The sequence below is a fragment of the Sarcophilus harrisii genome, chromosome 4 (genome assembly GCF_902635505.1).
Source record: "Sarcophilus harrisii chromosome 4, mSarHar1.11, whole genome shotgun sequence".
NCBI lineage: Eukaryota > Metazoa > Chordata > Mammalia > Dasyuromorphia > Dasyuridae > Sarcophilus > Sarcophilus harrisii.
The window spans coordinates 171,941,413-171,954,679 of record NC_045429.1 but is presented as its reverse complement, the minus strand read 5'-3'; the positions used below and the strand labels follow the sequence as shown (position 1 = coordinate 171,954,679).

At 34.3% G+C, this 13,267-nt stretch overlaps 1 protein-coding gene across 6 annotated transcripts in view; it reads left to right on the top strand.

The window, feature by feature from the left end:
- NCOA7 (nuclear receptor coactivator 7) overlaps positions 1-13,267 on the top strand; it is a 156,390-nt gene that overhangs the window by 66,401 nt on the left and 76,722 nt on the right. For all 6 annotated transcript variants that reach the window (XM_003769414.4, XM_031964313.1, XM_031964316.1 and 3 more), the window contains one exon: positions 7,332-7,573. In XM_003769414.4, the coding sequence (XP_003769462.1) occupies positions 7,332-7,573 (242 nt within the window). The remainder of the gene's footprint in view (positions 1-7,331; positions 7,574-13,267) is intronic.

Genomic DNA, 13,267 nt, shown 5'->3' with positions numbered 1-13,267 from the left:
AAAGCCAAAATGCCTCAATCTAATATATGTTAAGTTGTTTTATGATAGGAAGGAGATGAGAAAAATGGGAAATAGCTATTATTTTTAAATAGTGAGTGATATATTCATAATAATATGGCTAATTTGTTGATTGACTCAATTGTTGTTGTGCCACAGTTCTCTTTTATTGTCCTGACTCAATTTTCCTTGACTGAGTTTCCCTAAATTGGTTCTGCCTTAATTTCCCTAATTGTCCTGACTCAGTTTCCCTAATTGGTCTTCTCAGTTTCCTTTATTGTTCTACCTCAATCCCCTTCGTTGCAAACCCCCTCCCCCCTCTAGTTCATGAAGACTGATAAATCTCAGGGCTATTAGCTCTAAGGTTATAAATTGTCAATGTGTAAACTCAAAAAGGGGGACTCCAGACTTTGTGTCTGTAGTCCAACACTTTCTTAACTCCTAGTTTGTTAGGTTTATTTATCTATAAAATGCTGGAAGCTGGATAAGATGATAGTATCTAATGTATCTTCCAGATAAAAACCAAAAAATATATGATAAGTTTAGGAGAAACCTGTCAGAGCCAAGTTGATGCTTCCTGCCTGGAGATTCCTGCTCACCAGAGTTTGGACTCCACCCCCCCTGTCTTTGTTTAGCTACTGTGTTTAAATATGCCATGGAGAATTTGCATTGGCTGATGGATTCTGGCTGGATGCTGGATTCTTGGAGGCGATAGTGTCATTCAGCCCTGGAACCAACCCATGGATCCATTTAGTCCCACTAAATCTCTCCCTTTCAAATAAAATATTAAAAATTGTCTAATATCTATCTTGCCTCAGTTTCTCTGACATTACATTGTGATTTTATTACCAGAATACATTTAAAAGCAGTGTATAGCTCTGGATATCTTGGATCCCCAATTAGTGAATTAAAGAGAGATTCCTAAGGGATCAAATAGTTTTAATTAAGGTAGTTTTAAAAATTAATATTGTTTTGGGTAAATTTGACTAATGGATATTTTTTAGTTGATGCAAGCATCTAAAAAAGGAGATAAGTTTATTTTTGAGACTGTTATGGTAATCAAAGAAAATGGTAATAAAACATTTGTGTGAATACAAGCAGGCTGTTACTAGTCCTTCATTCTCAAAGAGGACCTTGACATCAGGGAGATGATGCCATGACATGCAAGTCAGTTGGATTTAAGTGAGGGAGGGTTTTGCCTATTACCTGCCTCACTTTCACCTCTAGAGTCAACTGTGTCTAAAGGCAGGATACAGATAGATTAAGAAGATTGAAGATGGCTCTGAATGAAATGGGAGACTTTAGCCTTTGTAAACTAAGGTCTTCAACACCCACACTCATTCAGTAATTAAGGCTAGATAGCAATTTAGATAAAGAATCTCCCCTTCCAAAAAAAAAAAAAAAAAATCTAAATAAATGGGAGGGAAAGACCCTTGGGATTTCTGGCCAAAGCAGAAATGATTTGCTATTTACATTCCATCGAGAGTCCTTCGGGACCCAAATAATGACTATATAAGGCATGGCCTTATACAACCTGTTGGTGGTCAATGAAAATCAGATAGGTTTTGGTTTAAGACATAGTCCTTAAGAAAGATTTCTAGTCCCAAGATATCTTGAAAGGGTTCAGAGGTGCAAAAAAAGGGGGGGGGGGCTTAAGAGAGAGGGATGCTGGGAAGAAAGGAAGAAAAGGAGGGAGAGAGGAAGAAAGAAATTGGGAGAGAAGGAAAGAAGGGAGAAAAACCGGGCTCTTCCAACTGACCAGTTCTAGGCCAGACTTACTTACAGAGGTTGTCCTTCATTCTGGAAGAGGAATATGACATTAAGGAGGTAATACTATAATGCCGAAGAAACTGAGCAAGACAGAGATTAGAGACCAATTCAATAATTTATTAAATGGAGAGAAATACTGGGACCAATGGATCCATGTTGATCCCAGGGCTAGATGAGACTATCATCTCAAAGAGTCTAGAGTATGGGGCTGCAAGCTTTTTATGGAATAACAAGAACAATGGCATTTCTGATATTCTAAAGACATCTGAAATGGATAAACCTTTATCTTGTCAAACATTAAGGAAATGTCTATAAAACCTTTATCTCAAACATTAAGAAAGGATGTTTGTAACCTAAGGCAAAATTATGAAATAGGACAATTAAAGGAACTGGTCACCCCATTAAAAGGGAACTTTGGCATAACAATACCATTTCATGTAAGTGAATTAGATTTAAGTGAGGGAGGGCTGTGGAAGGTCACTTGCCTCACTTTCCCCTTAAGAACTATCTTCAGTGGCAAGCTATATAGATCAAGATGATTGGAGATGACACAAGCAGCCTAAGCAGTCTCTTACACAGATTGAATAGCACCACAATCAGAACTCGGAATATTATTTAGAACTCAGTCTTCTCTCCGTACATTTTTTTTTTTTTTTTTGCTATTCCTTTTCTTTCCTTTCCTTTTTCCCTGTTTCCTTTCTTTTTCCTGCTTTATATATATTAATATCTGTCAACAAAGATTCTTTTCCTTCTAGCTCATTGTGCTGAATTAAGCTTTCAAAAGTACAGGAAAGTTAGTTCAGTTTTAACTATTGCTTTTTGCCCTGATTCATTTTTTTTTTCCTTTTTGTAAGAAGGAAAAAAGTTTTAAAGACTAATATTGTTTTTCAGCCGTGAACCACTTCAACTCTTTCTTCCCTCACTTTAGTTTTGGAGAGGAATTTCGGTAGGACATTGGTAGAAATGGGGAAAAAAATATATACACACGTATATATGTACACACACACACACACACACACATATATATATGCATGTACATAATTTTTTAAAAAACACTAAACACTAAGCCAAGCTTGTGGAGTAAGTCATTTTCACTACTTCAGATACAATGAATCAAGTCTTTTAAAATACTGCTATATTCTTTCTGTAGAAGGTCATCCCTTATAAATATACTGGAATCCCAATGTGTGGGACATTAGCATACATAAAAAGAGACTCAGAGTCAGAAAAAGCAAAAAGGTTGGTTATTAGTCTCTCAAGAAAGGACATCTCCCATCAGAGGGTGTGTTTGTCATTTAGGAATGCAAAGCGTAACTTAGAAACACAAGATTAAACAGCTTAAATTCATGAATGGGACTGATTGGATGAAGTGTTTCTCAGGATTGAGTCACATGATTCCTGTTCCCAGAACTGGGACCCTGGAGAGGTCATTCAATCTCTAGAAGGATGAACTTTGTACCTGAGATACAGGAAGTTGCAAGAAGTGATATGACCTGTGGGAGGCAGCCAGTATTGATGATCATTGGTCAAGGATAGTTATGTCTTTTTAGTCTATCCAGTGAGAAGGCTCTAGTCTTTTGCTTTTAAACCCTGGACAAGCCAGAAGCCGGCCAAGTTCCAGGAGCACATAGGGGAATTGGGATGGCTCCCATGTGTGTCTGTGCCTCTCCTTGCGAATTAATAAATACTTTCTCTTTGTACCTGATGATGTTTCTGATTAGTTAATTGGGAAGGGGGTCTTGTACTCGACCTGTCCCATACATGCAGAAGGCCTCAAAGTCGTGTGTCGTCCCCCCCCCCCCCAATTAGGTTTTATTCCCATTGTTTGGGGGGGAGTCCAGGCTTACAGTCTAATTGCAGAAGTCTAGCTCAGGAGCAAAGAATACAAGTTAATAATAATAAACTTTTAATTTAAGTTTCCCTAGAGAACTTATATACCAACATAGATAATTCAAAGCCATTATCACCTTTAAAAGAAATACTTAGAGGGGGACAACACCTGCAGCTTTTTAGCTAAAGCTCTATTTGTTACTATAACGTTTCAGGTCACAATTAATGTATAGTTTAAGGCTATATTCTCTTGAGAGGTCTTCACTCCATTAATTCTACACACCAAGATATAGTTGAAATTCTTTTTATTAACTTCCTTGTTATAACATTCACAATAGGAAAAAAAAACACCTCTCTCCCTTAATTACTAACAAAACTGTTAACAATTTGTTTCATAGTCACCCATTCCTCCATCCTTGTCTCCAGTTCATTTTTTATTAATTCCACATAGATCCTAGCAAGAAATAAATCTTATGGTAAAAATCTTTGAGTAGGATGTAATAATAGGGAAGTAAAAGTCCAAATGAATTAATTCTTTTGCAGTAAGAATCGTCTCAGAATCCTTATTTGCAGAAAATGAGAGGATTTATTTAGAATTTAAATGATAGATATACCACAAGCCTGTGGTTTGGGGAAAACATTTTCCTTTTACTGCTTTTGGAACTGTTTCTTAAGAATATGTCTCCCAGGTTCTTCACTAAACAAGATATAGAGAGGATCACTGGAGATAAAATGGATTAAATTAAATTGATTAAAACATAAGCTTCTGTACAAACAAAATAAGGCAAAATTAAAAGGGAAATAGTTGACTGTGAAAAAAATCTTTGGAGAATGTTTCTCTGACTAATGTCTGGAATTTAAGATATATGGGGAACTAATTCAAATATGTAAGAATGAGCTGTTCTACAATATATAAATGGTCAAAAGATATGAACAAGCAGTATTAAAGGTGAAAAAAAAAAACAAGCTATTTATAATTGCTACACAAAAAAATTTCCAAATCATTAATAAAGAAGGAGAACAAAGATTAAAACAATTGAGATTCTATCTTAAACCCATCAGTAACTACTATTGGACAAGGAGGTTTCTCCAATATTTTAAATAATGATAGATGAATTGGTATGAGGGCTCTGAGCTTATTTGATTGAGAGTTACAGATTACTTTAGGACTCAGGGATAATAAGCTTCGCCATAAGAATAAGTCAAGTAATAGGCTATGGACTGACCCACGAATAAGATTGTTAACTTACAGTAACAATTCTGTTAACATCTGAGGAGTCATTTTACTAATTATGTTATAAGTAGTTAAGACATTACTTGGTTATCAGAGTGTAAGTAAGATCCTTGAAGGGCTCCTCTTAAAGAAAAATGTAGTTTAAAGATCCTTTAAAATATCTCCCTGGGAGGAGGAATTTTTTTTTGCAGTTGTGCTCATTGTTTTGTTTTGTTTTTAGTTTCAAACTTTTCCTAATACTGCTGATAAATAGGAGGGTGAGGAGAGTTGAAGGTGAAATACCATGTTTCCTTTTAAAATAAGAGTTAACTAATTATGAAAATATCCAAATTGAACTTTAAAACTTCTCTTGAATAAATAGTTTGGTATCAGTGCTATTTTGCCGTTCTTTGTGAAAGTATGACTTTTTGAGGTTTGCAGATTTATGACTAAAATTTTCTGTGGAGGGAGAGAGGAACAAAAGAAGTGAAGGAATTTACCATTTCTTAGTGTTTTTTTAGAGACCCTCTCTCTACACATATCTTAGTGATAATTCATTAAAAACATATGCCCTGGAGACAAATTTAATTATATTGAGCACAAAGGAAGGCAGTCACTTATATATGACTTTGAGTTTGAAGTAAAAAAAAAATTATTAGCATTGTTAAATAACTAAAAATTTCCAACTGAATTGAAATAGTCTTTATCTTCTTTTTCCCGTCCTAAAAGAGTTATTCTTTGAAGGGGGGAAATCCAGGTTCAATTGATATTTGTTTTTATTGGTCATTAAGGGTAACAAAAGTTCATAGCAAAACTAATTAATACAGTAGTGGAAATATTCTGTATGACACTGTCACTTTTTTGTAGAGAAACTTCTTCTCCAGAACTCTTTACTCACTGGTTTGCTTGTATCCATGGTGTCAATGATACTAAGTTTTAATTTCAGTCTTATACAATAATCCAGATTTTAATGTAGGGAAAAAAAAGAAAAGTTGTTTTATTTGGGGATTTTATGTGACTCACTTAATCAAAAAGATCTACCCTTTCTTTTACCAAAGTAATACTTCCATATTTGACTCATGATATAAAAGAGAAAAGTATTTATTCACTATTTCTTGAATATGATTCTTTCACAATACTCCTATTGTCTATTCTGGAATTTTCTTTCTTTTTTTTTTTTTTAGATAGCCAAGAAAAATAATAACTGGTCTTCATTGATGGGAAGAAAGGTTATCTGATGTACATTATACCCCCAAGCAACTTACTCATTTATTAACCAGTTTAAAAAAAAAGGAGATAATTGATTGCAAAACAATGAATAAAAGCAACATAATTAATTGTTGGAATTCATTACTTTTACCTAAGGAAGTCAAAATAGTTTACAAGTACTATAAAATTTAATTCATCCTCATGTCATCACTATGAGTTGTGAAGAGACAAACTTAATCACCTCAACTTTATGAATAAAAATATTAAAACAGATTGTTGGAGTAATTTATCTCTCACTTCAAAGCAAGTCATTGGCAAATCTCAACCCTACAATTCATTGCTTATCAACTAATTCCATTGACTTGTTTCTACTTACCACATTTTTTCCATTAGCACACGTACTCAGAAGAACAAAGGAAAATGTAGAAGAGGAACTGAAATGCTGACTATGTCTAAATTTATGAAAAAACAACTCTGTCTTAATTTTTTACTCATTTAAGTTAAGTAGTCAAAGGATGTGAAGAAATGTTTCTCAAAAGAATTGTAAACAATTAATAGCATCTGTATGAATGATTCATCAAAACAGTTTATAAGTAAATTCAAATCAAAACAATTCTGAAGTTTCACCTTATACCCAGCAAATTGTAAAAGACAGCAAAAGGTGAGAGTAATCAATCTTTTAAGAGCTAAGGGAGGAGAGAAGCATTCTAGTATGGGATAGGTGGAATTATGAATTAAGCCAACCATTCTGGAAAGAAGTTTTTACTGATGTCTGCTCTTCATGATCCCTTTTGGAATTTTTTTAGCAAAGCTATTGGAATGGTCTGCTATTTCTCTCCTTCTCCACTTCACTTGGTAGTTAAGGAAACTTTTCAAAAAAATCCAAACACATTAATTCTGAACTTATACTTTGTATAAGAAATCTCTGTTGTGAGAATATAAAAGAGAATTTATTATCTCTAAGCAAAAATTGTATCTTTTGGAAAAAAATTGTATCTTGAGAAAAATTTTTATTTTTCTTCAGGCCTAAAAAATGCACCCTTTCATAGAATTTTTTAAAAATAAGATAGAAGGAGTTCAGCATTTTAGCATTATAAGAATTTAATAGTTGCGAATGGGGAAGGTAAATGTAATTAGCAGGAACATATAACTGAGAACAATATATGAAAGGACTTCAGTATGTGAATTAACAAATTAAAAATAGGTTAATATGTAGGTTAATTTTTCCAGAAACCTATGAAGAGCAAAAAAGTAAATCAATAAAGTTGGACAAAGTAGTTCATTTCTAATGATGTTTTTCATCCCCTCCTAGGTTGAAAAAGAAAAAGCAAGCCAAACAAAATGCTGAGACAGCATCAGCCAATTCTCGCAGCACCACAACTACTAAGACTCAGGCTGGAAAAGAAGATGCTAAAGCAGTTATTTCAGAACAAGATAATTGCAGTATTCCTGTGGAGGAGGTAGAATATTTAACCGATGAAGAGAAAAAAAAGAGAAAAAACAATCAATTAAAAGAGATTAGGCGTACAGAGCTAAAGAGATACTATAACATAGGTAAGTTATTATAATACTTTGATTTTTAAAGCAACCTTTTAAAAATTTATTAGCTTACATGTTCCTTAAAAGTTTATAGTAATAAATGTCTTAGCATGGAGAGCAAATTAGTTGCTTTTGTTTCTCCTATAAGAAATATGTTTATCCTAATGTCTGATAAGGTTAACTATATTGGTAAGGGAGAAATCCCTACCTTTGTAATTTGGGAGTTTGGTAACATCTCCTAAACTTACATTTACCTACTCCAACTGGGTGACCCTGAAATAAGTTATTTTCATTTGTTTGACCTCTGTTCGATTCTGGAGACCAGAAAATTCAGTGTAAAGAATGCCAATTCATCTTATCTAAATCTTGCTTACTCATAACTCTGTAACTCTGGGATAAATGATCCTAAGTCAGATGGTTTGTTTGACCCCTATTTGGGAGCTTATAAAGAGTTCTTAATTAAAAGATTAAAATTATAAGAATTTCTTAAAATTATAGATAAAAACTTACAAAGATGGGATGAATTCTTACCTATTTTAGATGGAGGGTCAAATCTCAGGTCTATTTTTTTCTATATATTCTAGGTTCTTTGCTGACTTTCTCCATTGCAGTCCCTCAGTAGACAATTAACAAACAGATATGTATCATAGAGTATTTGTGATAATTCATAGTTTAATCTGAGATAGAGTCAGAAATTAGAAACAGGTCGAAGAAATAGAGGAATAATATAGGAAATGCTATATTTTAAAAGAACTTTAATTTTATTATCCTCAGATTTCCTATTTCTAATTTGTAACTCAGAGAAAATTATATCCACCGAAATGAGAAAACTAAAAGAGATGATGAGACTTTTTAGAATCAAAAAAAATATTATGTTCATTCTAGGAAATTAAATATAATTGAATTGAATTATTTACTACCACTGTACTGAAAGAGATCTTTTAGTACATATCTAAATTGACCATGCCTGATTTCCAAATAAAACTGTGTTTAAATGAGAGGTATTTAATCTTTTCTAATGTGTCATGGATCCCTTTGGCAGGTTTCTGTTGAAATTTATAGGTTCTTCAGAATACCCAGAATAAAATTTTATATGCATAAAAATAAAATACATAGGATTACAAAAGAACAAATCATATTGAAATATAGTTATCAAAATACTTATTTAAAAAAAAAAAAGTTCATGAACCCCAGGTAAAGAATCTCTGGTCTAAGCTATCCTGGAAAGAAGTTCTCCTGTGTGATTTTCAAAACTCTGATGGGAGAAGATTGTAAAGCTTCCCTTAATAACATGTTCTAGTATTATATAACTTCTGTAAATATAACTGAAATCATTCATCCATCCAACTAATATTTATTAATAGTCTTTTACAAGTAAAATGCAGTACTAGGTACTGAGGGATGTAGAATGAAAATATAACTATTCCCTTGCTTCTTTAAGGAGTTTAAAATGTTTTATGAGAGATAGCACATATATTCAAATTTATATAATGGAACATAAGTATGATGTGAGCTTCTTGAGAGCAGAGATTGTTTTTCCCTTGTATCCCCAGTGCTTACTTAGCAAGATACCATGCAGATTATAGGTTTTTAAAATATATTTTTTGATTTGAAGTTCTATGAAAATTCTGAGGAGGAAAAGACAGTTGGTATTTAATAAATGCTTATTGAATCAAGCTGAAATACAATTTCTGACTTGTAGGAATTGAGGAAGAATTTGTGAAAGAAGTAACATTGCTCTTTGTACACCCTGCAGTTAGTACAAATCCTAGCACATAATAGTGTTAAATGTAGATTTTTTAAAAATTGAAATGAATTAATCTGTATTTTGAATCTTGGGTGAGAATATAAATGGGGAGAAAACTGAGGAAAAAGCAAAAGGCAAAGGAGAGTGTTCCTGGTGGGGGGGAAACTAGCTAATTATAGAGTCAAGACTGTGTTTACAGAAAAGTGAACTAGAACAGAGATGATGAACTGGGAGATGTAAGAAAATGAGAGAAGGGAGGGGAAATGAGCTTAGAGAGAATAAGGCTAGGGAAGAGGTGAAGGAAAGGAATTTATGAAACAAAAACTTGGAAGCATGGCAGTAGAGGATTTACCTCGTGAGGTGTTACGTTCAAGAAGTACATTTTACAGTGGTGTGTAATAAGAGCTAGTATGGAAATGATGCATGTACTTATATAGGGACAGATAGAGAAGTTAAATTACTCCTTGCTACAAAAAGCCACTTTCAGACTATTACTTTGCCATTACTATTCCACTACAAGGAGATTCCCTTAAAGTTCTCATTCTCCAATTTTATCAAACTTTTTAAATTCTTGTTATCATCTGGCTACTACGGATTACTTTCCTTATATCTTCACTGACCTTAGGGCAAAATCCTAAATGCCCTTGAATTCTTACCTTCCAGTTTGTTAAAATCCTCATCTTCCACAGGTCTCCACTTTATCTCAGACACCAAAAAAGATGGCTACAATTTTTACCTAATCTAACTAATTCTCTAAAACTCTTCTTTGTCCAAAATCTCAAACTCTAAAATCACCCTTTAATCACAATTTCCTGTTCTCAAACCATTCTCTTGCTTCATTCCTAAAACCATGATTTAAAAAAATCATGACTTCAGGTCATATAATCGTACAGAATTTGAGTCTTAGAAGAAACCTAAGCAGGCATTTAGTCCAACCTTTAGAAGAAAAAAACCCTACATGTAGCTATCTAGACAATGCCTAAGGACCTCCAAGCTGGAGGTACCACCGTCTCCCAATCACTAGAAATTGTTTCTGACAGCAAATCTAAGTTTTTCTCCTTGCCAATTTGTTCTTCTGTTCTTCATTTTATCCTCAAGATTCAAGCGGAACAAATCTAATCCCTTTTACTCATTACATTCAGATATTCGAAGACAGTTATCAGATGCCTCCTGAATCTTCACTAAACTGAACATCTCAGATTCCTTCAGTCTTTCTTTACATGATATGGATTCAGAGCCCTTCACCATCCTCTGGACAATCTCTAGCTCATTAATGTTCTCTTTAAAATGTGGCACTCTGAACTAAACACACTACTCCTGGTGTGGTCTAGAACAACTATCATGCCTGTATTCCAAAGAGAGCTTTGCTTCTCAATTGCCATATGTTTGCTCTTTTAGCTACCGCCACTGATTCACAATGAACTCACAGTTCACTAAAACCCTGAGATCTTTTTCAAACAAACTGCTCTCTGACCACACCTTTCCTGGGAATTAAAATCAAGTGCATTGGCCTGTTCTTTATAGGCTTTTTTGAAAACTTGGAAAGTATTTGTTCTTTTTCTGCTATGTAGCTTACTTATTCTCCATAATTTTTCAACTATGATGATTATTCAGCAATCACATGCATAAATTCTCTTAAGTAACTAAGGAAATATTTCATCTGTGTAAGGCTTACTTGAATTCATCAAGGGCAAATAGATTCTCTCTTTTATTATATGCTTACTTAGTAAGCTGCTGAGTGGCACAGTTGATAGAGCACTAGGCCTGAGTCAGGAAAATCTGAGTTCTAATATGGTCTCAGACATTTGCTAGCTGTGACCTTGGAAATGTCACTTTGCCACTGTCTGCCTCAGTTTCCTCATCTATAAAATCCTTACTTGTTAGAATGAGGATAAAATTCAATAATAATTGTAAAAACTATAGCATAGGTCTGGTACTATATTAACTTACTGTCATCAGTTATTTCCAGTGGAAAGGTCACTCTTCTTGACAGAGAAAGTAGAAGCAAAATAAAAACTGGACAGTACTACCTTCTCTCTCTAGTCAATGATCATCATCACATCTGGCCCCAGAAGTGCTTCACTTCTTATTTGAGACTCCAGGTTATATAGCTCTAAAAGAACAAATCTTTTTGATGCCTTTGGTTCCCTTTGCCAGCTCCAGCTCATCCTGATTTTTAGTAGATTTGATACCATTTTTATAGAGTTATAGCATGCTCTTTTATTCATCCTCTATTATCTGCTTTTGCCTTCAGATTTTCTTTCCTCACCCTTTAAAAATTTAAGTTGATTGACGAGTTCCCTGTGTATCTCCAGTGATCTCTTCAGACAATTCCAGTTTCTCCTCTTCATTAAAATTATTTTCTTCTTTGTTCGTAGAATTTCCCCTATATCTCCTTGATGGACCTCCTTTCCTTTTTTTGAGATCAGCTAAAGACTCCACAAGGATTTACTAACTGCTTGGGATACAAAGACAAAGCTAAAATAGTGCATCCTTTCAATGCTGGGCAGCAAGTTAGAGTGGCTCAGTGAATATAGAGTTCCAGACCTGAAGTTAGGATGATTCATCTTCTTGAGTTCCAATCTAGCCTCAGACATTTACCAGCTGTATGACCTCATTGAGCAAGCCACTTTACCTCAGTTCCTCATTTGTAAAATGAGCTAGAAAAGGAAATGACAAATCACTCTCCTCTCTTTGCCAAGAAAATTTCAAATGGGGTCAAGAAAAGTGAGGCACAACTGGAAAATAACTGAACAAAATTCTTCTACCAAACCCTTTGATATATGGACTTCTAAAAACTAAAATTCATGTCAGACTATATCCATCTTCCCTTTCTTTTTAAGTAACATCATTCTCCCGGCCATCTAGGCTGGCAGCCTAAGATTTATCCTCAACTCTTCAGTCTTCCCATAATATCTAATCAGTTGCCACCAACCTTATCAGCATCTCTTGTATTTGCTTCCTTTTCTCCTTTGACTCTGTTATTATCCTAGTGGAAAACCCTTACCTCATAATTGAGTTATTGCATTAGCCTTCTAGTTAGTCTCTCTGTTCTAAGTATTTTTCATATTTCAGTCTATCTTACTTTGAGCTACCTAAGTGACCTTCCTGAACCACAGGTCTGACTAAGTCACCTCCTTATTCAGTAAACTTCTGATTCCCTCTTATCTCAAGGATCAAATATAAAATTCTTTGCTAAATTTTTAAAGCAATTCATAACCTGGCCCCATCCTAGCTTTCTCTTTCTCTTCACTTTACTTCCTTTCACGTTCTCAGATAGTGGTCTCTTTTGGGTTTTTCATATACAACTCTGGTCCCCCAACTCTGTGTAATTTCACTGATTATCCTGCACACCCAGAATTCTCTCATCCTTCATCTCTGCTGCCTGGTTGCTCTAGCTTTCTTCAAGTCTCAGATAAAATTCTAACTTCTGCAAGAAGCCTTTTAAGGTCTCCTTAAATGCTAGTACTTTCCCTTTGAGATTATCAGCAATATACCCTGTACATATCTTATTGTGCATAGTTGTTTACATACTTTCCTCCCCATTAGAATTTTAGCTTCTTGAGAGCAACTGCTATTTTTACCTGCCTTTAAGTCTTTAACACTTACCTCAATGCCTGGCATTTAATAGGTGCTTAATAAATTCTTTTTGATTGGCTGACCAATTTACCCCCCCCTCCCCATATTACTCCATTCTACTATTTTAGTTTGATTTCTCAGTACTACTTTACCAGTAATATTTTCCTTTGCCATCTATCTCCCTAAATTGCTACATAGTCAGAACAGGTTAGGGTTCCTAACGTTGGCTTTGTTGATAATGGTTCATATCAGTCTCTTATGAAATCCTGCTACCTCCATTTTCTTATTTCACATTCACTTCTTAGCTCCTTGCAGTCTGGCTTCCAATCCCTCTCTCAACCTTGGATTCCTCACCTCCAGAACCCGGGTTTCTATAAATTGGG